This window comes from Geospiza fortis, unplaced genomic scaffold (genome assembly GCF_000277835.1).
Source record: "Geospiza fortis unplaced genomic scaffold, GeoFor_1.0 scaffold186, whole genome shotgun sequence".
NCBI classification, from domain to species: domain Eukaryota; kingdom Metazoa; phylum Chordata; class Aves; order Passeriformes; family Thraupidae; genus Geospiza; species Geospiza fortis.
Genome location: NW_005054331.1, coordinates 3,546,490 through 3,573,183, shown reverse-complemented (window position 1 = coordinate 3,573,183; position 26,694 = coordinate 3,546,490). Strand labels below are relative to the sequence as shown.

Genomic DNA, 26,694 nt, shown 5'->3' with positions numbered 1-26,694 from the left:
ATGAATTCTGTAGAGAATTTAGTAACCAGATTCAGCAGGTACTTTGGCAGCACTAGCGACACTTCTTCCTTCCCAGTGATCCAGCTTGTGTGGATCCATCTCCAGTTTTGTCTACAGCCTGGAAACAAGGAAAATTTTTCTGAAAGTGTGAACTAGAGATTTACTAACACCCATGGATTTCAGTTCCTGGACTCATCCTCTAGCCACTTCTCTGTTATGCAGAAACTGGGTGGCACATCCTCCCCTTCCTTCTGCTCCCCTGGCAGCTACGTTTCAGGGGAAGCTGTGATCTGGCTGCATAAAATGAGGAAGAGGTTTGAGACTCTGAGGCCTAGTTTCCCAGAGTTGTCTGTGACAGCAGAACTCAAACATGCTTTTAAGTCTAGGTAAGATATTACGCCTGAAATGTTCTGCTTTTTTGTCGTCGTTGTTGTTGTTGGTCAGCTCACATGTTCCAGCCCTCAGCACACTGGCTCCTGTGGAGTGACTAAATACAGCATACAGGGACTTTGGCATTTAAAGCAATGTTGTAAACACTGCATCTAGAGGTAGGCACATGACAATTGCAGTGTTCACTGAGTCAATGCCTGCATCTGAAACACAAGTTTTTGCTGGTACCTTCTAACATCAACAGAGCACTAAGAAGAAATAGTATCAATCCAAATTCTGCATTACCTTCCTTTGTAAATGACTGCCTCCACATCCATTTCTCTATTTTTTCTGCAAAGTCCTCTGATTTTAAATAAATTTCTCCCCCAACCCAGAGAGCCTTAATAATGCTGATCCTAAAATGCTAACTAACCTCTGTTTTCTGCACAGCGGTGATCCCCTTGGAAGCAGCTGCACTGCAATCATTCTGGAAAAAAATAAGCATTTCACCATGTCAGGATAAAAAAGAGACAGATTGCTGCTCAGATGAAAAAAATACAAGGAAAAGGCATCACAGGGGATTCCAGTTTTCCCCAACAAACTTCACCTGGCAGGTGGTGACAGGAGAGACACGTATCCATTCACAGCTGGCACACTCACCCTTGTGTATACACCGTGAGCAGCTGGTAACACAGAAACAGAGATTTTGTAAGACACAGGGACTCAATCTAGATTCAGTCATGAATGTCAAATTTCAAGTGACAGAAAAGAGCATAAACCCAAGGGAACAACCAAGCAAACATGTAATGGGATGGGCAAAAGTCTGCTTACCCTCCAAGCCCATTGTTCTGCTGTACTTATTGTGAGAATAAATTTAGTATGAAATACAATCTGTATTGAGATGCTGAGAGTCATTAATTTCAAAAAAGGTAGGAAGCAGAGGAAACACTTTGGGTTACATTTTACTATGATTTACTCCAGTACATTGAGTAGCCAGGTAGTACTTTTTAACCATAAAAGGGCAGAAAACCATCACTGATTTTTTCCAGCTTATCTGAACCTCTGTTCCATGTGTGTAGTGCTAGAAAGCATTGCTATAGCCTTCATCTACCAAAAAATGTGCCTGTTCTGAAACTAGTTAGTCACTATCTTGCTTTGCAATGCCTCTATCAATATGGAAGAGAGCCAAGAGCAGCACAATCCCTCTCCAAACACGCTGAGAAATGCTCTGATTTTGAGAAAGACAGCTCCTTCCCCATGTTCCTCCAGGGACAGGGAAGTGATATGCCACTTCCCAAAAAGAAAGAGTTTTATTTCATCCCACGAATTAGCCTTTTTGCATAGGGGAGGAGCATTCTGAATGGGAACACTGTAGTTACCTACAGTATATATTAGCCAGATCTTTCTAAATATTAACAACCACCTATCATAAAGTGTTAGGCCACGTACTGGGCATGAATGCTTCCTCTGCCAGCTCTCAACAGAGAGCCTGAAAAATAATGTGTAAAGAAGAATAAGTATTCATTATTCCTATTAGCAGATTACATGTTACTTTCTGGTTTAATTATATTCATGTTACCTATAGAGCATATTTAAATTGCATCTGGGTCTAATTTAAAACAGCTTCACAAAGTGATTTTAAAAAATCTCTTGACTTCTCTAATCTAGGCCTTACACTGAGTACCAGGAGCCCACCTTTCACACAAGGACAAAAAGAATTTTAATCTTATTGTGACATCCTTTATTATCTCTTCAGGCACTTGTCATAAATTCAGTCATTGTAATGACTCTCCTACAGTTAGTTTCCACAGTCCCATTAAATAAGGGAGTCATCAGAAGAAGTAGCTTTTTATGGGAAAAAAAAAAAAGAGAAGGAGGAGGAAGTGGGCCAAGAAAACAGATCTGACTATCTTTAGTGCCATGTAGTTCCTTGATAAATACAAAAAAAAAAAAAGAAAAAAGAATGATGAATGACTTTAGTCACTTTCCCCCACACACACACATCAACCCCACAATGAACTTTAACAAGAATCAGGCTCTTACTTTTTCAGTTGAAATGTTTGTGTGATATTCCAAGAGCTTGAGGACAGTGATGCTTCAAGAACTAGACAATCTGGAAAAATGCACATGTTAGGTATATGACGGATATTAGAAGAAATAAGAGTTCAGAAATAATCTGAGTTGAAAACTCAAAGTAGCTGTTCTATACTTGGTATGCACCTTCTCTTATACATTCACTCATGCTTTTGACTGATAAAAATAACCAGATTTTATCCTTCCACAGAACTCTTCAGCTGAGTTATGCCAATGCTTTATACACACATATTAATTAAGTTTGATACCATCATTGCATGACAAATAAAAGTAATGTTATTGTCAGGATATAGATAAGGAAATGCTACTGTGAAGCAGGGATATAAAATCATCTCTCAAAAAGCACAGAGTGATATATACTGTGGTATAATCAGACCCGGAATTCAAGTCTTCTAACACAGTAGACTGTTCTAATGCAAGAGACCCCACCATACCATACTTCTCTCTCTTTCTGTCTCACAGACTTGGTTTCAGAGTCTCCTTTTGTAATCTATGCAGTAGCAATTTTCATCCTATTTAAATCTTTTATGATTGCATGAGTCAATTTGCCATTATTTCAGCTAGCAATTACTATACCAACAATTCACTGGCAGCTGTGGTATGAAAGAGTATCTTCCCTTATGAGCAGAATACCACATCCAACAGTAGAATTAGATATATACCACTTAAGCCATGGTCTCTTTCATCTGTGTGCCTGCAGATGTGTAGTCTGTGAAATGAATGGCTGCCTGGGATCAAATGAAACCCATGTTTGAAGACTTTTCTGACTTCTCTATGCTAGAAAGTAGCTAGCTTTTAATCCAGAAAAGTTACACGGATTTTAAGTATATCTATCTTGCAAAGGTAGAAAACCCTTTGTCTTTATCACAGGCTGGCTTGTTTAGATGAAAGCCAGCTTTGGCTACATCTGTGTTGCTCATGCAGGTATCTCCTACCTCCACAAGGCAGCATGGCACTTGGGTGCTCACTGCAAAGTTCATCTGAACTGCTTGTTAGAAACAGCCCTTGGGACCACTCATATGTTCAAACACCTTACCAAACGGATAGCAGAATCTGACTTTAACAGCATTTTTATGCTTAAAGAGGTGGATGAGTATAGACAGACATTCTGAAATCCTTCATCAAGCACCTGTTTGCATCTGCAGAAATCTAGTTATCAGCAGAAATCTGACATGTTGATACACAATTGCCTAAATCACTTGCCTAAATCAATATATGAGAAAGGTCTCAGGCCATGAGCTACAGAAAGAGTAAAATACTCCAAGTACTTCACTAGAAGTAGTAAGTAAAAGTAAGGAATTTATCTCCTGCTGGCAGAGTTTGTATTTACTTTTAAGCTTGTATAAATACTTTAAAAACAATACTGTCAAATATGCTTTCCTGATTCTGTCTGTGTTGAAATTAATGGAACCTATTATTTTCTGTATGGTCTGCACTGACCTTTTAAAATGCATTAGGCTGCACTGAGTAGCAGGCATTTTCAAAATGTTTTTTCCAGGAAATGATACCTAAAGGTGTTTTGCAAGTGCATCCTCTTGTGAAACTGAGGTCACTTTACAGGAGATACCACAAATAGACTGTTACTTCACACTTGAATTATCCACTAAGAGATCTCAGCTCACAGGAGCACGTGAGTAGCAGTAAATACTGGCAGGCACAAGCTACCCTCACAGCCTTCTGGTTAACCTGCCAAAGGGCTCATTTTTGGCACAAAGCACAGGCAAGGTGAGCTGGCTTCCATAACAACTGTTCTCTGAAAACCTGCTAATGGAATTAAGACAAAGCTTTAGTCTGTGACGACAGAGAACCAAGCTATATACTCCAAAATTACAAGATAACATGGCTTTTGGGACTGGGCCAATAAAGGACATTTCCCTCTTAAAAATTCACCAATAATGTTTACTAAAGAAGGCTTAATGGATCAAAATACTCATGGATATCACTCCAGCTGTCACTTTCTAGTGACAGTCTTTTGTTCTGAATTCCCAATGCTGGACAGGAACTTGACACAACACTTCCGTGATGCTGGAGGAGTTTTTCCCATGCAGCCTACTCTGATCCAAATATTCCAAAGGACCTTCTTCAGGGCCAAGGGTCCCTGAGAGAGAGAGAGCTCTTTGTAGCACTGAGCTCTTCAGAACAATGGGTCCTTGAAAATACCTGGTAAATTTCATTCCTCTTCCTGTACCAAGGTTTTTATAAGAGAATCAGATTCATGCACAGTATTCCATGTCCTTTGGGCTATATTATTGAGGGAGAGATAGAGGCAAGGCATGCGTCTGTTTTCTGTTCCCTCTTCAAGTCACTTAAAAACACATGGGAATCCTTGTGTTTGCTATCTGTTCTTTAGTTTATATTAAAACTCTTGCATTCTAACATAAGCAACTTTAAGAAGTTATAAGGCCAATCTCTGTTAAAAAAAAGCTTTGTGCTTCTATACAGACTCTTGAAGAAATGCAAGGGGGATGTTGCCCTACCATTAGTCAAATAAGACTCCACTGTGAAGGATTTTGATCTGATCCTTGAGACCAAAGCCAAAAGAACAGCTCAAAAGTCTAGACATTCAGCAAATTACCACCTCATTCTAAAACTTGTAGCGGTCCATTAGATACACAAACCAGATCACAAGCATCATGCATCCAATACAAACTGCTCAGGTATCTAACTCTGAGAACCACTGGTGAACAAAGCAGTGTCAGTGTCATTACTGCAACATGATTCAACCAATAATTCAGAAAGATGAATGAAATCAAGTCAAAAGGATGTACCCACCAAATTGCCCCTGAACCATCTATTTTTCTGCTAATCTTCCACATTGCACAATCACTTTCTCACAGTGTTTAAGTTAGGTTGAAACAGTTAATTAAATGTTAAGATTATTTATTGTACAGACATTCATAATTAGATTCTCCTCTTATTTATGCCAGTATGGTTTCTTGCAAAAACAAATTCTGTTTGCAGATTAGAGAAGAGTTAAGATGGGTTAATTTGTCAAGGCAAAGCATTAGACCAACACTGCTTCCATTGCTCCAGCCAGCTTGATTGTCATTGCAGTTATCTTAAGTTTCCTTAGACAGTTATTAATGGCACCATGTAAATAAATATTCTAATGCTAATGCACTGCACTGCCACAGGGTCAACTGAAGAAGCTGCTTCCAGCCACAGGGTAATGTCTGTTATTACTTCTACAGAGGACTCTATATTAACAAAACTTTAATCACCAAGAACACTGCGATTATACTCACAACACTCGACAAAATATGAATTATTTTTCTTCAGTGACATTTAATAAAAAGCATTACGTACTTTCACGCTCATTAGGCCTGTATTTATACAGTACTGCCTAGTATTAAAGGACAGTGAAAAAGCATTAAATACATTTAATAGTAAAACATACCGTTGTCAGTTATCATTGGAGTGGTTAGATTGCAGAAACAGGATGAATTTTTCAGCACTACGTTTTCATAAAATATTTCAACTGTTGTTACAATTTTTATCATACAGAAAGTAAGGATTTTGCTTACATTTGCAGTCACAACAACCTATAAAACAATAAAAACAAGAATACAATGGGGATTTTGTTATATTTGCTAAGTCATCACCTTGTCTCTACAGAAAATGACAAACTATGAAATGTACAAAATGAAAATTTTTGTGGTGAAAGTGAACAATTCACTAGGTAAACTCTCAAAGGAGGGTGACTCTTCCAACTGAAGAAGCAATACAGAAAGAGTTCTGAAAGTAACAGCATTGCTTACTTCCAGAAATAAAATGGATCTGTATGGTATGTTAGCAAGCAATCTTAAATAATTTTGGAGTTTAAAGCTAGAATTTTGCTGTGTTTAAAATATTTAAGTAAGAATCTTCACAGAGAGAGATCTTTTGTATCCATAACCAAAGATCACTTAATTATGAAACAGAACTTATATTGTAATGAGTTATCCTTTGTTTCTGGCTGCGAGTGCTTTACAAATATGATTACATTAGTGTATTCAATCAGGAAATCAGAAACAATAGTGTGCAGATTAGGTGGCCAGTCACAATAGTTGATAATCAAATATTCAAGGCTGCGTGTGCTGTGAACAGAGTAAAGACTAATATTGAGCACTTAAGAATTTGTGTTAGCATATGTGTCCCACTGAATGTTTTCTAACTTGTTACAAAGCTCAGAACTTCCATATTGCACTTGATATACAGTTACTGGAAATATTAAAATAGCTGATAAGTGATACAATTGGAAAGATTTCCAAGCAATGTTAGCATAGTAAATATTTGAAATTTTGACTCAGCATCGTGAAGTGCAGCTTCAAGATATGTTTCATAGGAGAGGAGGAGAATGTCTATCTAATTTACACATTGAGCTTACTGAGATTTCCAAGATATTTGCCAATTGTTGGGGTAAGAGGAACTAATGTATGGAACATGGCGACAGAAGAAGACAAGCTGCAATAAGGAACAAAACTACATACTTTAAGTCACAATAAACAAACACACATAAAACTGGGTGTACATACCTGATATTTGGCAGGGAAACTTAGCAGGATTTTCAGATCTTTATCAGGTGCATGTGAAATGTTATACCAACCATTTATGCTGTTTGAATGTGTACAATTTTCTTTTAATGTGCACCTAAAAGTATACATAAAATTATACTAGCCTCCTTATCGTGCCTTTAACTTCAGACACTGTACTTCAACTTATTTAAAGTTATTGACTTTTTACAGGAACACTATTGATTTTTTTTTACAGAAATATGGTTATAACTGCAAAAAGCTTCAGGAAAACAATCAGTAAAATCTACTGCTTATCAAAATTAATTACACTGCATTGATATATGCTCGAGGGTTTTCATTAAGTCAATGGGACTCAAGCAAACACGAGATGCCTGGCCAGTAACAGTGGAACTGGTAGCCCGGGATGGAATTTATTGTTGCCAACTTGACTGTTCCACTGTACAGCTCTAGATCTGCTCCGCTAGCTGCCCCCCAGCCCCCCTCCACACTCTGTGGGGGGAAATACACTCTTTAGGGTACAATTCACCTACCCTGTTTTAGACATTCATACCAAAATGAAATGAAACACACTATAGAAGCTGCTTGTTCTCTCCAGAGGGTATAAGAAGGGATGGGAGGGAAGCTCAAATGTAAAGCTAGACTGTGAATGTGCATAGTTGATGAGATGCATCCTCTTCTCTAATCTCCTTTGTCACTCACTGATATGAATGGTAATCCTTCCCTTTTTTGTCAGTGCATTTGGATAAAAACACCGGATTTGAAAAGGTTCAAAATAGATTTCTCTGTCTTCAAGTACAAAATATCTTTCAGAATTAGGATAGCTCAAAGTAAATACAAATGTTAGGGATGCCAAATCATAGGAAACACACAGTGCAACAAAAAATGAAGGAAGAATGAGGAAACACTGAGCTACATAAGTACTACAAAAATTACACATATTAAAAACATGTTATAAGAAAAAGACAACATAGGCATACAAATTAGATGGACAATTGAGTTTGAAAGGTGAATCCTTAAAATGCTGTCTGCTGTCAACAGCTAATGAACAATTCATAGACTAACTCCAAGTAATTTCATACAGTTAGCAATTAAAGACAAGTAAGTGCTAACTGAATATATCTTAATATCTTAATACTAAGATTGAATATTTATAAATAAATGTAACATTTAATAGTTTTAATTCTACTTTTCTACCAAATGTAGAAGCATATATATAACTTCAATCCTATGAACAGTGACATCTGCCTGGCATGAACCATTCCTTTGTTAGAAACTGGAAATGAGTTCACACTTGCAAAGTATGGGCCTTTTTCATTAGGAGCTCACTGTAAAAACATATTTCATAAACAATGTGTTTTCCCTCCAAAATGAACAACATATTCAACAAAAATATCCACCACATTCCAAAATGCCCAAAATAATCCCACAAATCTTAGGAACTATAAAGTCATCTTCTCTGCAGATCAAGATGTTGGCAACTGGAATGCAGTTAAGCACAAGGTCACTTCCTTTGTGGTCTAACTCAGGAAACTGAGCTCCTGTTGGACAAGAACCTGGTGGGGTTTTGCATCCAAATACATTCAGGTCATAATGATATTGTAATAAATTGGGACTATATCTGCCTGACATATTTCAAACTGTCTGAGCTAGGGTGAATTTCAGTCTCATTTATATCTCTCTTCACCCTACTGAGATCACAAAGGCTCATTAGCACCACAGTTTTAGAGCCACAGAAGACAGAATCTGTCATCAACAGATGTGCATAAACCACATTCTCAGAAACATACAGGCAGGTAATTCACACTGGCAACGAGGAAAGACAAAAGAAAGACATTCTACAGTTTTGGACAGGGTGAGGATTATAATGGTAAAGATTCAAGGCAACATACTTGCAGTATTTGGCACTAAATAAGTGTATGCATTTCAGTGATGCTAATATTGAAATATTTAAAAACTGTTTATCAAACTGAATATTTGCAACTGTCCCAGGAAGAAGGCACTTGCTTTCTTAAGACTGCCTGAGGAACACAAGCAGTGAACCTGTTTTTCTCATTGGCAATGAAGAATCTGAGAGTTTAATAGCAAAACCAGTAATGCCTCCCAGGACCCAGGGTCATGCTTGTCTTTATGTGAGGGGAAAAATGCATCTTTTGTTGCTTTAAGAGCTGACCTTTAACACTCTAATAGTGTGCTGTGGAGAACAGTAATTTTCATAGGAATCAGTCACATCTGATGCCCCTCAGCATAAATTCTCAAAATTGCCCTGCAAAGGCTAAGAGCAAAATAATTACACTCACCTAAGGATGAAATTATTCTGTAGTACCTCTAATTTTTTAAAAAAAATTATATTACTTGCAAATGAATGAATATAGCAGATAAATATTATTTGTGAACCACAGGAGTCTGAAAATTAACATACAGACTCGGGCAACTAAGTCTGGCTTTCTTTGAAAGGTGAACTGGACCTTATACAAGTACGAAGGTATAAGGTATGAAACATTTGGATCAGATTTCAGACATGCCTAGATATGTGTCCAGAGAAAAGCAGAGTCAAATTTTTTTTTAATATTCCATAGCAAACTAGTTCTTTCTAGTACTAAAGATTTCTCTACACAATTGGAACTGAGTTCCTCTTATTCCACTGTGATAACACAATACTTATGCATACTGGTTCATTTGTATTTACTTAAGTCTCTGCTTCATTAATCTTTGTTAACTACAGATCCTAGCCTTCTCTGTCCTGCTAAAACATATTAGAATGAGAACATGCTTTCAGAGAAAGTTGAGGCTTCCTTCTTTCTCCAGTGTACCAACCCCTGAATGAAGTCCACTGACGTCCCACACATTGACTACATGCAAAAGTAACTCTGGTCATGTTAGATAATACATTGTGTTGTTTCCATGTGGAAAATGTATGTAAAACATCAATACCTTGTCTTTGAATTGCATTTCAGTATAATTCAGGCAAATCTGATTCATCCACAAAAAGTCTAGAAACATTAGGAGAGATTGCACAATGTTGTGACTAACTGGTTTGAATGATTGCAAGTGAAAAGGAGAATTAATATATGTCCCTATGGAAGAAAGAGTAGAAATAGGAACAGTAGAAACATTTTGTTTCATTTTGTTTTCACTTGCAATGAGATGTACACATTTTTTCATTAAAGGACTGGATTTTAATTTACACCGTCCTTAAAATGAAAAACGAGCATTGCTAGTAAATTTTACATAAAACTGGAGTGTGTATTTTATTTTACAGAAAATTTATTTCCCTGTAAAAGTAGAACACATCATTGATCTCAAAATTATTATGGAATATATTGCTTTAGTAGACACATATGGACTTTGACTAAAATACTGGCTAAAAATGTCTCCCTCTTTTCCTAAAGTTACAGAGGTGTCTCTTCATCAAGCCAAATATTTAATGACATTAAATATTTAACAGTAAAAAATTATGAGGGTGTTGAACAAGACTCGTATTATAGTAATTAATTTTTTCTCCAAAAGAGTAAATTATTTCTGTTTCAATCAAACGGAAACTTTTCGTGGTTTCCCTCATAAGCAGGGGATTGACTGAGTAATAAGAGTTATTCACAATCTCTTTATAAGGCAATTAAAAGCCTGAAAAGCTTAGCACTGTAACATACACAGCTTCTATCAAGGGAGCAAAAGAGAGTTGGAAGAAAATGCATTACAGAACAAATACCTACTCTCTTCCAATAACTACCTTTGCAAACACAAAGTAGCAGATCTTCAGCAAAATCACGCTAACACCAAATGAGTAACAAACCAAAATGAGCAGTATTAACCTTCTAGAAGAGGCTACTAGTGGAATTCCTCAAAAATCCATCTTATAGGCACTTTAGTTTAAGATTTTAATCACTGGCAAATTGGCATAAAATAAGGTTTACACTGTTGACATCTGCTGATGATACAGAGTTGGGAACATTAACATGCAAAGGAAGATAAGAATATCACACAGGAAAACTTGGATAACCTTGAAATGGAATGACATTTCAAAGCATAAAGTACAAGAACATGTACCTACAGCAATAAAAATCTCACAACCCATATGTGTTACAGACTGGAAACTCATCAGTTGGAAAGACAACAAAGAAAGAGAAGGACCTGGGGGCATTATTTGATCATGGATGATTGTGGCCCATCAATGTGATGCTGTCATGAAAAAGACGTTTGTGATCCCAGAACACACTAAGGTGCTTCCTGGACAGACTGATTAAACAACATTAAGCAAGGCACAGCTGAAATCTCTTCTGGAACACTTTGAGAGTCCTGGCCATCCTTCTGTTAAAAGGATGCATGAATTTCATCGAAGGATTACTGGAGTGGAGGTAAGAAAGGAGTGTCTCAAGTGAGAGGACTTTAGTGAAGTTCAATGTTTCAGCACACCAAAATGAAAAGACAGAGAGAGACTGCTTTCACAAAAACATTAAAGAGGTGAGTGTGAGAGAGTGGAGGAGGAACTTATTTAGGCAAAGGTGATGTGAACACCAGAACAAATAAGTATAACCTGTCCATAAACATACACATGACAAAAATGAGCAGATGTATTTTTATCAGCAAAAAATGAGACTGCCAGGAAGCTGCACAACCAGGGCAGGAAGGACAAAAAGCCTATTCAAATTTAGGATGGTCCTTTGCAAGTTTTTAATTTTACATGATGTACTTGCTTGCAATTGTTAAGACTAGGCCTGACAACCCAGGAATTTCTCCAGCCCAGGCCCCAGATGTAAAATAGATTTCAAACCTGCTTCAAAGTTAATGTCGAAATGAATGATTCGAATGTCGGAACAAAGTATTTAGAAAGAAATTCCCCTTTGGCCTAAACCAAAGTCAGTGGTTCCAAAAAAACAAACTATTAATATAGAAGACAAGTAAGCACTCTTCTTTTTCTCACATACAAAATGCTCCCAGCTATCAAGATGTTTCAAGGACAAGTATACAATTTTCTCTCTCAATCTAAAAAACAAAAATATCTCTTCTAAAAGCAGATATATCTTTTCCTATTACTATAAACTTATCAAAATATCTCTTCTTATTATTCTTAGCCCAACATATATTTTATGGATAGATATCAAAAATCTGAGGGTTACAAAGCCTTTCAAAAGTTCCCTTTCACATGACAAGAAAGTGTCTCACATTATGGCTATGACTGATTCCACAAAAAATCAGTAGATACAATTTTGATGTTGAATAGTCCCAAGCCAGTCAAAATGTACACTGACTAGTAATGCTCTGCTTTTATATGACAGTCTAAAATACTAAAAGATACCTTTGATTGAAAGAACACCACCCACAGTAGGGGTCCTTTGCAGATAAGCATTCTTGCTCAGAAGCAAATCTACCGCAATTTGCAACTGATATTCTTCTCACCTGAAACCAAAGAATGCAATAACACATCGAATTAATACAGCCTCCATAAACAGGGAACTTGAAGGTTACCATTAAAAATCTGACAGCAACCAAGCACAATCCCTCTGGGGAAGTCTCCTTATGGATTCCCCTCTGCCAGAAGACCTTTGGATAGAAATATGCAGCCTATTTTGCACACACTGTATTTTGCCATCAGATAATGAAACACCTCTGACAATAATAATTTGGTTCTACTACTCAAAGGCCAGCATGGGCAGATTAATGCAAGAAAGACTGATCAGCATAGTGAAGTACAGATAATAAGAGAAAGGAGGCATATTTTACAAATAATGCTCTGCTTAGCAGAACACCATTTTCCTCTCCTCCGAATGGAGATATTTAAATGATTGATGAAGGTGCATCCAAAAATGCATGCGCATAACAAAATGCATCTGTGTTTGCATCACCATGTCAGGTTACTGCATGTGCACACTAGAACAAACGCATGCAACTGCTTAGCATGCATGAAAATGCCATTTCAGTAAGTAAATGTAGATAATTGTGGCCATATTGTATGTATCTATACTTGTACATTCAGCTTGAATATCCTAGCCAGCCATTTTCAGAAAAGGAAAGGAAAAAGAAAAAGAGAAAGCTGATTACAAATACTGAATACAGATACAAATAATGTGATTAATAACAATGTGAATTAATGATCTTAGTAAGAAAAACTAATTCAAACCATATTTTACCAATTTGCAAGAATTACAAATTCCCATATTTTGTCAACAGAAACAAGGATACACTGCTTCCTGCAAAATTATATTTACTGTTTTTTCCATCCATATATTGTAAAGTTCAATTTATCTGAAAGTGTGTGAGATAATCAATTCAGAATCCAGTCATAATCTTAGATTACTACCAAGTTAAAGAAGACAATGTAGAAGCCTTATTTCAGCTCCAAGAGAAAATAATCAAAGAAAAAAAATCAGAGAAGTGCATTTATTCCTAAAAGATGTTGTTCCTCTATAACAACTTGGTCTTTTATCAAAGCTAAAGAAAATTCAAGTCTTACTTTGAATATCTATGTATACTTTTGACTGAGACTTTGATTCCTTTTAAGTTTGTGATAGATGTTTGATATCAGTCAGGGGTTCTCCTACCAACTTACCCCTGCTCTATAACAGCAAGCTAAAACACTATGTTCACTGCCAGAAAAGTGATCTTATTTCAAGTGACAGTAATTAAGTACTGGGTGAAATCCTGTTCAGCTAAGATGGACCGCAAGCCCTTAAGCTTTCAATGCCATCTTTCCCACTGCTGGCCCGACAAAGGGATTTTCTGATTGCTGCTCAGTAGCCCTGCTGCAAGATGTGCTGCAACAACTGTAGTGGCTCCTGGGAGATGCTCACTGCTCCACGTGCAGCTCCAACACGTTTGCTCACGTGCAGCAGCTCTCAGCCTCTGCTGAACTCCTTGGCCTCACTATACACACACATTGCTCACTTCTATTTGCCCTTCTGTTTTGTTCTTCTGAAGTCTATGCCTAACTGAAGACAATGGGATTTTTATCACTGATAACAGCATTATCGCTGATTTCATCAGAACTAAGGCTTCAAAGCCATCTCTCAAATTAAGAGATTTCTCCACTTTAGAAAATTCTTAATTGACTGGCAAACCCTGACCTACCAACATCAGGATTGCTTTGTCTCCAAAGAATGTACAAGTTTTTTTGCTATCTTTAAGCTTGCCTCTGCATGATCTGCATTTCCCTGCCTCCAGGAAAAACAGAAACAAACACTCTCTTGGCAGAATGGCATAAAATAACCATGGAATTAAGGGTATTGCTGCATCATAGCAACACTGGGCAGCACCATGACAGCAGAAGCTCTTCCAGCTCTGCAGGAGTGCAGTCCAAACTTATACAACATAACCAGATATTAGACAGAAAGTCGGTAACTGCAGTTTGCGTATTAAAAATCTAACTCTGACACAAACCGATGCTTCACTTATAAAGCGGTAGAAATCCTTAAAGCAGTAGTTTATATGGATTTATTATTTTATTAAATGCTGTACTTACTTTATTGGCAGAGGACAGATAGATGTAGTTATGATTCACTGGATCAAGTCGTAGTTTGGGGAAAATGGAAGTTTCTTCCTCAATTTCATACAAAACCTCTGGGCAATTAGATTTCATCTCCTCATTAAGAATAGCCTAAAACATGTGTAATTGAATTATTCCCGTGTTCTTTTATTGATTAGTCAATGTCTTAAACAAAAGCCTAATTTCAGTTACATCAAAGCTTCTGAGATGAATTACTGTGCCATGATTCAATTCACTTACTGCACTGGTTCTCACACTGTAGAAGGACGAAGGAAAAGACCATAAGAACAGAATTTCAACAAAATCTATGCCAGACACATTTAGCACTGAATTTGGCGCTGGTTTAGCATATGAAACATGCCTTCCATCAAGCCTGTTACTGACTGATTTGGAAACTGAATGTGGAAGAAATGCCTATATCCCAAAATAACAACCCTTTACTCCTATCAGTGAAGAAGAAAGTATTAGCCTTCAGAAAACAAACTAACATTCAGACACCCATAAAGTAAAAAGGAATTTACACAAATTTCTTTGTGGCTTCTCGAAGTATACACCTGTGATGATATTTCTTTTACTTACCTTGCCCAACTTTACTATTTTCTACCACCCTTTGCACAGAATTCAAGGGAACCAGACACCCCAGAAACTTTATTTTGCAACGCAATAAGCACACCAACTTTGGTTTTTCATGACTAAAAAAGGGAAATGTGTTCACTGTCTCCACTGTGTTAAGGAGACATGGAAGACTTCAATTTCATCTTTCATTATCAAAAGCAAAATGAAATCAAATGGACAAAGTTTTTCAATGTCTCTCCTATATTCCTCTCCAAATGTCTGCTTAATAAAGACAAAGAATGAGAGTCATCCTTTGCAGTGTAGGCAGGAAATGCACATTTTCACAAAACCCAGAAAAAATTAAAGCATAAAAGACATTTGACTGGATGGTTGAAATGTTTGATAATGAGATAAGACGACTTTCACTTTCAAGCAATGGATTTAAGTTAGTGTAGGTCAACTATTCAGAAGCTAAGGCAAAATGAATCTTGACTCTCCTCTCTAATGGGCAGCTTTTCACATCACACAGGCAAACAAGGAAACAAACACACACCCTTCCAAAATCTAACAATATTTCTACTGGAAAAACCAAAGCAAGGATTAAAAAAAATCAAAACAAGGCAGAATAACTGATAACTCCACAGTCTGTAAATTAATACTGTGGCCATTAGGGTTTTAATGAGATGTTTACTTGAATTTTAGTGGGCTACCTAATTGCTTTTGAAAGTTATCTTGCTCTCCAAATGACCATACAGCAGTTATTCCACAAACAAAAACCAAAGATTCAGGGGATCATATTTGTTTATAATATACTGATTAACAAGGAAATATTTACCCACTTGAACACAACAGCAGCTGTTGGAGAAGGAAACTGCCACACTCAGCTTACCTTGAGTAACTGTCCATCATCTGTTCCCAAAAAGAGAACTATATGATTCAAAACAACTGTGCCATAAACAGCTACTAATCCAGAGTGAATCAAGGTAGGTAATTTCTTGATTGATCGTGCCTCCTGAGAATCAGATATAAGAAAAACATATTAAGAAATCATTGACCTATACTCCAAAACTTTGAGGAAAAGAAGAATCCTTGGAAAGTTTCTCAGAGAACCAACTTTAGACAACACTTTGAGCAACATTCCAATTCTGATACAGTTTCAGAGCAACACACTATTGGAAATTACACATGAAACTAGTTTTTCATATCTGACAACAGGCCATATCTGTAACAAATATTATATCTGCTGCTGTTAAATCACTGACTTCAGTGGGATACAGACTCAGAGTAGCAGCAGTAAGCTACTTTGCAATAGGATTTCTCTTTTTTGGGACATTAAGTCCTGTGTTTATTCTGAATTTCCAGTTTTTCTCAATGAAGCCATGCTTTGCCATCACCTGAAGGCTAGATACACTCAGCAACCACTTTCAAAGGCATGCAAATATTCTGGAGAAAGGAGACACTTCAAACAAAGAGTGTCTGTGTGTATAAAAATGCAAACCTTCATCTTCCATGACACTAGGGGAAGTAGAGACTTGTGTATTACATAAACATAAAAATGAGATAAAGCAATATAAAGTTCATGTCATGGAGAACATAAATGTAGCTGTGTGAGCTTTAAAATCAACACGTTACCCTCAATTCTCCATCCCACCTGAAGGAAATTAAGTAGCAAATACATGCAAGCAGCCCATGAAAAAAACATCATGCAGGAAATCCCTGTATCTTGTGGAACGAAAAACCAAACCAAAAAACTCTGATTGTAGATGATGGACTGTTGAAAGGAAATCTACATGTGTGAGAATGGGACCATTTACCAGCGGGAATCCCTAGAAGCCCATGTGTCTCCTTAGTAAGCAGTAACTCGGTTTTGAAGTCAGTCTCTGTGGTAGACATTGCCAAAGGTGTGATCCCACCTGCTCTCCAAGTGGGTCCAACCCCAGGCAAGCTTTACTTCACTTTCCCTGTATAATGTTTACCAATGAGCTTAGTTAAGGCAGTGATGTGCCTAGAAAATGTTCTGTAAATCTACCTACCTACATCTTTATTTGAGTCATGCTCCTCATCACATGAACATGTGGCTGCACAAACACCAGAGCTGGCACAGAGGAGTGGCAGGCATGGAGAGGTGGGAGACAAGAGCTCAGATAAGACCAGCTCCTTGGGAACAAGCCCTGTAGGCTAGCTTACCAAGTCCAGAATTTCAGCCTCCAGGACAGTTTCCTAAACCTACAGGAACCCTCTGAGTGCAAGAGCCCATTTCACTTAAATGCACAAAACAAAGTGTGGAATGGACCATCAAAACTGACATTTAGAAGTAAGGTGAAAGCATTTCTCAAAGTTATGAAGCAAATCTGTAACACGGTAACAGCTGAATTCAACTCTCCTGCATGCTATGATGCTGGCTTAATCCCAAAAAGTCTTTCCACTAGAAATATTTTATTTTTTCTGAACTGCAATCCCAAGACAATTAAAATGTTCTTCACTCATCCGAATTATTTTAATTAGCTTGAAAGAAGAGCCACTTGGAATAAAAGAAGACTTGATTAACTTTCATATTTAAAGTCACTGTTTCTTTTTTCATGCAGCAGGAAGAAGACACAGGGAAGTGTCATGCACTGGCACAGAACTTTGGTAAAACTCACTTGGCCATGAGAATCCAGTACCCTGGATGTCTGTGCTAGACAGGGAAGTGGGGCAGGGTGTGGTTGCAAGCATTTTAAGGTGGAAAAAGTTAACTCACTTTATAATAGATCAGAAGATAAAACTCCAGGATTAGTGCAATCAATGAGTCTTCACTCAGGTTAGGGAGTGAGGAAATGGAGCTTACACACTTTCATTTCCGCCAAAATTAGCAATAGTTTTTCTACAGTGCACCATGTAATAGTGTAAGAGAGATAAACTACCCTAGGTTCCTTGCAGACTCTGTACAAGATCACAGAAAAGAGGAGTACTCACCCAGTTTCTGAAAAGCTTTGCTGCCAGATTTTATTTTGACCCACATACTAATAAAATAACCAGTGTCATATCAGTGCATCCTCCTCATCTGACTGAAGAACCAATACTGACAAGTGTGGAAGTCTCCTCCCCTCCCTCTGCTTGCTGGAGGGAGGGTCAAGGCGACATTGAGCTAATACGAACAAGAATGGGGGGACAGTCACAATAAAAATTGCCTTCTCTCTTTTGAAACCTATTCCTCAGTTTGCCCATTTCCTCCAGGGTGCAGCTGCTGCTTTCACCCTTCTGTCACCACTTTTCCACATCCATTTATTGTTTTAACAAGCCCTTTTACCTCTTCCACTGTGACTAATGAGGTTACAGCACTGTAGAGCCTTCCCAAGCTGCTTCTTTCACAGCTAAATCCATTCTTAAAAATGCATTTACAGTCTAAACTTCCTTTACACTAGAAGAGTCGTTCATCTCCATGGTCATCTGTTTGTCTATCCTAAAACATTTTCAGGCACATAAAAAAGCAAGAAAAGCAAAAGAAAAGATAATACCACTCTGTAAGACCTCCCTTTTTTTAATTCTTCAGTTTCATCCTCTGTTCTATTCTGTAGTCCTTTTAAGTCTATAGTTGTTTGGTTATTGGCATGGAAGGCATTTATACTAATTTTCTGTTTGGCACTTCATTTTCAGATGTATCTCCATATGACTCCAGCTGCAGCAACCATATTCACACTTCTACTTTCTGTCTTGATTTCCTCCTGATTATTTTACATTGCATGCCTCAGAGGAAAGGGCAGCATTTTTAGCTCACGCAGCACTCATCATTTGCAGCTGTCCAAAAAGTAAAAATAAAGGGTTTGAGCATCCCAGTGAAAGAACAAATGCAGCTATACAAAAGGACACAAGATTTTTAAGTAGTGTATAGCAATAGTCAACACTGAAACAACTGATGCTTTTCCTAGGGGAAAAAGAACTTTTGGAACTTTATTTTCTTTCTTAACTTCACCATCCTTTAACCACCTCTACCAATTCTTACTCTATCAGAGGGTAACAAATATTGGGGCATGCAGCAAGCCTTTATTAGGGCTAAGGAATGAGAACATGAACTGTTCCAAAATTTTATTCCCAGGAAGTTTTTTGATTTGTGCATAGCTCAGCAGTGTTAGGTGGACAGGCCTGTCCAGGTGAGTAGGCTGCAAAAAATCAAGGATGACCAGAAAGTCAGAGTCTTCACTGAGACCTTGCAGAGGCAAATCCTGAGGCTCATGATGCAAGGCAGGAAGAACAGTCAGAGGCTATGGTTGAGTGAGATGCTGATGGAGACTCCTGAGATGAGGAAGCTAGAAACTAGTGACTTCTTGAATCAGCAAAAACAGTCCTTCTCTGCCCTCAGATCTAAGTTCACAGAAGTGGTAAAGTGTCCTAATAACCAGTGAGGGAGAACAAGCTCCATTAAGGAAGGCTTTGAAACCAACTGAGCTTGAACAGCATGTTAGCAGAGAGCAAAAGGAAGTGGTGGGTGACTGTGAGGGATGAAGGCACACATTTGCTAAAGTCATACTGTTACAACAGGTTGGGGCTTTTTTTAGGGGACTCATTGGGGCTTTTTTTAGGGGACCCTACTCATCACAGAAAGACTGTGGTAATTTTCCATTCCTTGGACCACTACCCATTATTGCACATCCACATGGACACCAAAGCCATGGCCTAGTGCAGATCAGGACTACACAGTTCTGGGGGCAAAGTGAATAAGCTGAGACTCCAGGCTATGTTAACCTCTGCGGTCAGTCAAGAGTGATGCTCTTCTGGATCTGCTACTCAAAAACCAGGAGGAACTGACTGAAGATGTGATAATCTGAGCAGAGAGCTGGAGACAAGGCTTCAGTGGGTTCAGGGAAATGGTCAGTGGGATCCCCTGAGAGTCAGCTTTGAAGGGAAATACAGCTCAAGTAAGCTAGCAGGTCTTTCAGGACAATCTTTGTCAAGCACAAAACTCAGGAAAACAAGCAGACATACCACGGGATGGCCTCTAGCTAAACAGGGAAGTCGTGACTGAACTACACTGCAGAACACCATAAAGGAGGAGGAAGCAGGACTAAGGAGGAAGTCTCTGGACATGCAGGAATGGGGTTAGGAAAAGCCCAGCTCACCTGGTTTTGGAACTGGCAAGATACAGTATGGACAACAAGAACAGCTTCCACTCTTCTTTTTCTTCTTTTTCTGCTCTTCCATGAGCAATAAAAGAATGAACAATGAAAATGCACACCAGATGCTGAATAGTTCAGGAGATTTACTGACAGTGGATACAGACATAGCTCTGGACTTCACCAGCAAAATCTTGTGGTCTTTTGTACACACAGAATACAAGGAGGAAAGAAACTAAAAGTACTGTGAAGATTAAGCCAGAGATCTCTTAAGAAACCTCAGATTTTACAAGTTTTAGGGAAGACAGATGGGATCTGTAGGAAGATGCTGAGAGACTGTCTGATGAAGCTGAAAGGTTATTCTCTCCTATTTCAAAAGGTGTGGAGATCAGGTAAAGTCTCCAACTGAATAAAAAGAAATACTGCACCAATATTCAAAAAACCAAGATTTTTTTTCAGGGAACTACACATTAGGAGGTCTCACTTTTTTCCTGGGAGAATTATAGAGAAAATCCTCTTTGAAACCATTTCTGGACACAAGAAACGAACAAAGTGACTGAGAAAAGGCAGCATAAATTTACCAAGAATAAATCATGCCTGACAAATCTGAAGTATTTATAAGACTTGTAGATGTGGTGCTTAGGGACATACTTTTGTCGTGGATGATCTTACAGGCCTTTTCCAAAACTGGGCGGGTTCAGTTTACAGAAGAGACAATTTCAGAGGGACCAAAGAAACAAAGCCAGGCTCTTAAACAAAGTGTGTGTAAGGTAACAAGAGATAATGACACAAACTGAAACACTGCAGGTTTCTAGTGAGCAGGAGATGAAAAAGCACCACTATGAGGGCAATCAAGCAGAACAGGTTGTCCAGAGAGGTTGTGCAGTCCCCATCCCTGGAGCGTGAGAGTTGACAAGTCTTTGGTGGCTTTACTTCCCACACTAAACAGGGATGAACTGAAAATTCATTGTAATGAGACAGAATCATTCAATTCAAAAAGGCTAACTCTAGAAACCCATCAAACATCAGATGTAACGCTAGCAGTCCGCAATACTCATGAGATTGACTTTACTACTACAAAATTAATTACAGGAACAATTTTGTTGCAAAATTATATTTAGAAGTCTGTAATTCTTTCCTTAAATAATAGACCATGGATCACTCTGGAACGAGTTACCACACAAATTCAAATGTTGTTCCTGCAAATTAAAAGCAGTAATTAAACTGATGTGACTCTGTTGACTTCAAAATCTCATTTTGGTAGAGCTTACACAAGCTAGGATTGTATCAACCCTCATATGTATCAACCACTGAAAAATGAAAAAGTTCAAAGAACAGACTGCTACAACTCTTTACTTGCATTAAATGATAGATGAAAATCCAACCAAGATAGCTTATTTTTTACTAACTATCACAACTACTTAGCCTTTTCACATAATCGAAAAAACAATATAAACTACAGCAATTCTCTTTCTTACAGATACACACCTAACAATTTTTTTTTGCATTTTCTACCTGAAAAATTGTGAATTCTTGAATCTTTCTGAGTCCTTTCCTTCTCAGGCAACTTTTTTAATGGCAAAACCAATTTCTGTATTTGTCATTATCGTGTTAGATAACACTCTACATCTCTCTCCTGCTGATGTTCTCCAATTGGAACACTTTTCCTACTCATCTACTTGGCTGTGACTCACAACATCCTGGCTTGTCTGTGAGAGACCTGAGATCCTTGTAGGTCCTGCTCTGTCACAGAACAACAGAAGAAAAGCCTTTCTTAAAGTTCACTAACTCCCACAGCAAGTGTGTGACAAATTCCAGCATTCCTCCTGTGTTTGTAAGCACTCAGTCAGGTTTCTGAAAAGAAATTGAGAATGAGATTTGGCAAATGCACATTTATTAACTAAGGAGATTGTGAAGAAGATGCACTTATGTATATGTAGGATATGCTAAAGAGTCCAGTAACACATACACCCTGATAGTGCATGTAAGTAGATATGTTCAAAACTGAGAGACACGTGGATCAAAGAAAAAAAAAAAGCTGAATATGAAACTGCAAAATGTTATCAGAGTAGTTTCATCTAAAACACCACTTGCCTCTTGCTAGATAGAAATCCTGTCTCTGGAAATCAAGTAGTGCCAATGTCCTGAATAAACACATCCAAGTAGGACAAACTTCTCCGTGCACACTACTGCACAAAACAAAAATGGACTTACCTACTTCTCATATGGAGAAATTCCACAGAATTTGTAGCAGCCACATACTTTTGGATAAAGTTGCTAAGCAAGGATCTTAAAAATTACTAGTTTTCAATGAGAGACTAATCCAGCATTAAAACTTAATGCAAATGAGAACTTTGGCCTAAGAGGCAAAGCGAAGCTAAAGAGATTACACACCTACAATGAGTTCCAAGAGGAAGCAATTTGGTTCCAATCCAGTGAAGTACTCAAGTACAGGCTCTACTTTAAATGCATGGGCATGAAGATGATGGAAATACTTCTATATGCCTAATGTTACATATGTCATTAAGTGCTTTACTGGGTTAGGCCCAGAAGCTCAGTACCTTACAGGAATGAGTTCAGAGTACACCATGCAGCAATGGCATAAAAGGGAATTCAGGACCACAAATACCCTGGGCTAAGCCCCTCTTGCAGTGTCCTATTGAGAAATGCAATGTGAGTGGAGAGGGGCAAGAGGATGTCTTGCCTAAAGGTAATCAGAATAATAACAGAAATTTGAAGGATGACAAGATCAGAAGGAAAACACACTGCTGCCACTACTCCTTAATGTATATGCTTAGTATAAATCGTATTCCTGCAGTGAAAAAATCCCTGTATTTTCAATTCCTACATAAACTGACGCTCCGTGTCTGGGATCCACATACCTCATCACATCACATCTGAGCTCCTGCATTTAAGTGTACCCAGCAGAGACGACCCAGCACCCTACAACACATGGTATCTGCAAAGCAAAAGCCAGACTGACATTCAGCATGGTCCATCCACCACAAGCACCAGAGAGGTCTTGCACTTACAGCGCTCATAATGCTGCAACACATTCCTTTGCTCAAGCCAACACTGTCTTTAAAAGACTGGACTTTAAAGCAGCGTTAAGTCCTGTTGTTTGCTGCCATTCCTACACATCATAGTACTCCTAACAGCCCTGTGCAATGAGGCACTCCCTTCTGGCCAGAGCCACTGCTGCAAGCTGAACATGGATGGACATGCCACACTCCATCTTCCTGTCAGCTCTGAAACCCACGTGCTTCCAAGTCCAAGTGATGCCTTGTGAAGGCTGACCTAGAACAGAGACTAGATGGAGCTAAAGAATAAAGTAGGTATTTATTAGAATACCTCAATGGATGCACCTTGGGCAGCACAAGAGCCCAGCCAGGGCTACACCCAAGATGAACCCAATATGTTCACAAAAGGGATGACTGGTCATGGGGTCTCACACTTTTATAAGCTCTGGTCTATTAGCATATTGGAGTTAATTGTCCAATTATAGCTTTAGCTTATGAAGTCCCATCCTTCTTGCTTTCTCTCTTCAGTCCACCGTTGTTTATGCTCTTGGGCTGAAATTTTGATCATTTCTCCTTGGTCCTCAGCTAGAGAAGGAATTGTTTTGTCTACCTACTCTGCAAAGAGAGCTTACTGTCCCCTAATATGAAGCTCAGAAGTACACACTAAAGCAGTACAGAATCTGAAAAATATAAAAGCTAAAACCTGAGGCATCACAAGAACAGCATATTCCATGATTGCAGGGACTCCCATACTTTGGTGAGAGACGGTTGAAGGATCTGGTCTAAAACAACCCAGAAGCAGCAGCATATGGGCCTGTCATCTCCAAACTTATTCTGCAATAGCCTAGCCTAACCTTCTGTAGTATAAAAAAATATTAAAGCTGAACTACATTCATTTATTTCTATGTTTATATACCATAAGCACATGCAATTAGCTTAAAAAAGATAGCTAATTAGCCATATAATGTTATAGGTCATATTACTTCACAGAACCCACTGCTATCTCATAAAATATTAAAATACAACTTTTCTCTCAGTGGCAAACTGCATTTCTTGAGCCAAAGTATTACAATCAATAACACCGTCATAGGTTGGGACATAAGGTTAAGTAAGCAATCCTTTTAAAGATTGTTACAATTGAGATTCTTCAACATTGTATCCAAAAATAATCTCAGTTTCCAGGAGGGACGAGCCTTTTGGGACATGAAAGTAACTGTGGAGTCACAGGAGTCTGATCTGAATCAGACCAATACTGAAACAAGTGGATCACTGATTTTTTCATATTCAGGCCTTGAGAGGCAATGGGGACAGGGAATTGCCCTGTGCCTCACCTTACCTGCATTACTCTATGAGATCCATGAGGCTCTTCTGAAATCTCTTGCATGAGGTTTTGTAAAATGTTTAGAAAGGATCTACTGCCCAGGGAGCTTTCTTTTTCTGTTTTGTTTAGCAGGCTCAGAAAGCACTTTGCCAAGAAACTTCACGAGTAATTAGGAACAACAATGCAAAATAAAATTCCAACAAGCATATAGGTATTTGGGGATCAGAATGAGACTTCAAATTCATTCCAGAAGTTTGCCTTCTGTGGGAGCACAGAAATCACACAGTAAGCAGTAAGCTAGCACTGGAAATCAAAGGATTGGCTCTGGCTCCGTAGTGAGTTTCACTATTTACTTCAGCACAGTTGTCTCACCCACATACAGGGTTCTCATTCACAACCACGTCCTCTAACACTGGCAATAGTCTCACAGCTCGGTAGGGAGATGAGCAGACTGAATCACACATGCCCTCTGGTAGTCTGTTTGGAAAACATCTCAGCACTGCACTCTGCTATAAGTTAGATTTGGAAAGCCAAGGAGTGTCAGTAAATCTATTGCACTTCTTTCAAGGAATTTTGAAGAAACTCTTATTGTAACATATCAAGGTTTCAGAAGTTTAGCTGCTAAGACCCCGGATGGTGTGGGAACTGCAAAGGGCTTAGGGGTTGCTTTATGATGCCTTGCTTGATCCCCTATGGTTCTCCTCGATACTTTTCAGTGATCCTTTTGCCACAGCTCTGGAAAGTCTTCTGAGTCTAGCTCAACTTAAAAGCATGGACATGTCTTTTAAAAGCACCTTCTTCATCTGAATTACATTTTTACCTTCCTATATAATTTTTAGGTAATTTCTTTACTCCTGAGGCCACAGCAAAACCAGTAGCCGTGCCTATCCCACCCTCTGTGCATCCAGCTCACCCTGAAAAGGAGGAAGGAGCTGAATAGAGTGTTACTGAAGTAGGTGACATGGGGAACTCCATGAGATACCACTGTCTGTGAAAATGTAACCACTGCAACAACAAAGAGATTTCACCTATTGTTGTCTGCTGCACACAAGGATTTGGGGAGGTGGCTGTGAGAGCCCTCCCAGGCAAGGCCAGTCGTGACAGACTTGGGAAATACCTACCACTGAACAAGCAACCACAGATAACTAGGGAATGATAGGGATAACAGTGCACACAGCCCAGTGCACAGAGTCAATATGATGGGCTTTTTTTTAATTTCTGATGTAGCTGCAATGACATGAGATGTGAATGCACAGAATAAGAGAGGAGATGCTTTATCTAGGCTGTATGGAAAATAAAATGAAATATGACTAATCCTAGGCTGAAAAGGACACATTGAGGGAGAAGCCTAAGACTCAGATCTGACCCAGGATGCTCTCAGGTACTCCATCAGATGTGTCTTTCCCAACAGGTAGGTGGGAAGTATACCAAAGTCTGGGAAAGGATCAGCTTTTTAGAAACAGAACAAGCTGGAGAAATCACTGGAGCTGACAGAGCCAGGGCTGATGTGCAAAGCCTGGTGTGGCTCTGAAGTTTCTCGCAAACTTCATGTGCCTCCAGGTCAGGGACACCCCGTGAGTCATGCAGAGACACCAGCCACAACAATAACAGTGTCAACAAGGGCGTGCAGGGTGAAAGCTTAGCAAACGATGCCCAAACTTACACAGCTTTTCCCGTTCATATTGAAGTGCGTGGATGCACAGGCTTGCTCCTTCATCTCCTCCATCCCAAAGATGCAGACGGCAGTGCTGTTCCACGCCTTGGCGTTGTGGCTGTGGCGGAACACACCCACCCACCAGCCCTGCTCACCCTGGCGGACAAGGCTGGAGGAAATAATGAGGCTCCTGCACCCGCAGTCCAAATAGACGTGCCCTTGCAAAGTAAGGCCACCCTCTAAAGGGCGCAGCTGGCGCAGGACAGCCATGCTGGGCGGCTCCGTGTTATTGGCCAACCTGGCCTTCAACGTGTAGTAGGGGAAGAAAAGATGATCCCCCCACTGGAGCGCGTCAACAAAGTGCAAAGGTTCCTCCCTGCGCTTGATGATGCCCAGCTCCTCCTTGGACTTGAGGTTGACCATGCTGCGCACCGTGATGACGGTCTCCTTGTCCGACTTCGAGGGCTCGCAGTGCAGGTGGTTCGTGTCAGCGCTGGTTGAGTAGGTGGCCGCCACGGCCAGGTACCAGGCGCCGGCCTGCTGGAAGACGACGCCGGCGGTGGAGCCGTCGGGCAGGCAGCTGACCACCTCGCTTTGGTT

General features: G+C 39.0%; 1 protein-coding gene across 1 annotated transcript in view; it reads right to left on the bottom strand.

Annotated features, from left to right (window-relative positions):
* The window catches only part of PLXNC1 (plexin C1), a gene marked incomplete at its 5' end in the record, with an annotated part of 70,607 nt that extends 43,919 nt beyond the window's left edge, over positions 1-26,688 (bottom strand). The window contains 9 exons of the mRNA XM_031057555.1: positions 803-856; positions 977-1,052; positions 2,413-2,482; positions 5,861-6,005; positions 6,978-7,092; positions 12,271-12,371; positions 14,431-14,565; positions 15,899-16,021; positions 26,104-26,688. Of these exons, the coding sequence (XP_030913415.1) occupies positions 803-856; positions 977-1,052; positions 2,413-2,482; positions 5,861-6,005; positions 6,978-7,092; positions 12,271-12,371; positions 14,431-14,565; positions 15,899-16,021; positions 26,104-26,688 (1,404 nt within the window). The remainder of the gene's footprint in view (positions 1-802; positions 857-976; positions 1,053-2,412; positions 2,483-5,860; positions 6,006-6,977; positions 7,093-12,270; positions 12,372-14,430; positions 14,566-15,898; positions 16,022-26,103) is intronic.
* Positions 26,689-26,694: the final 6 nt, after the last annotated feature.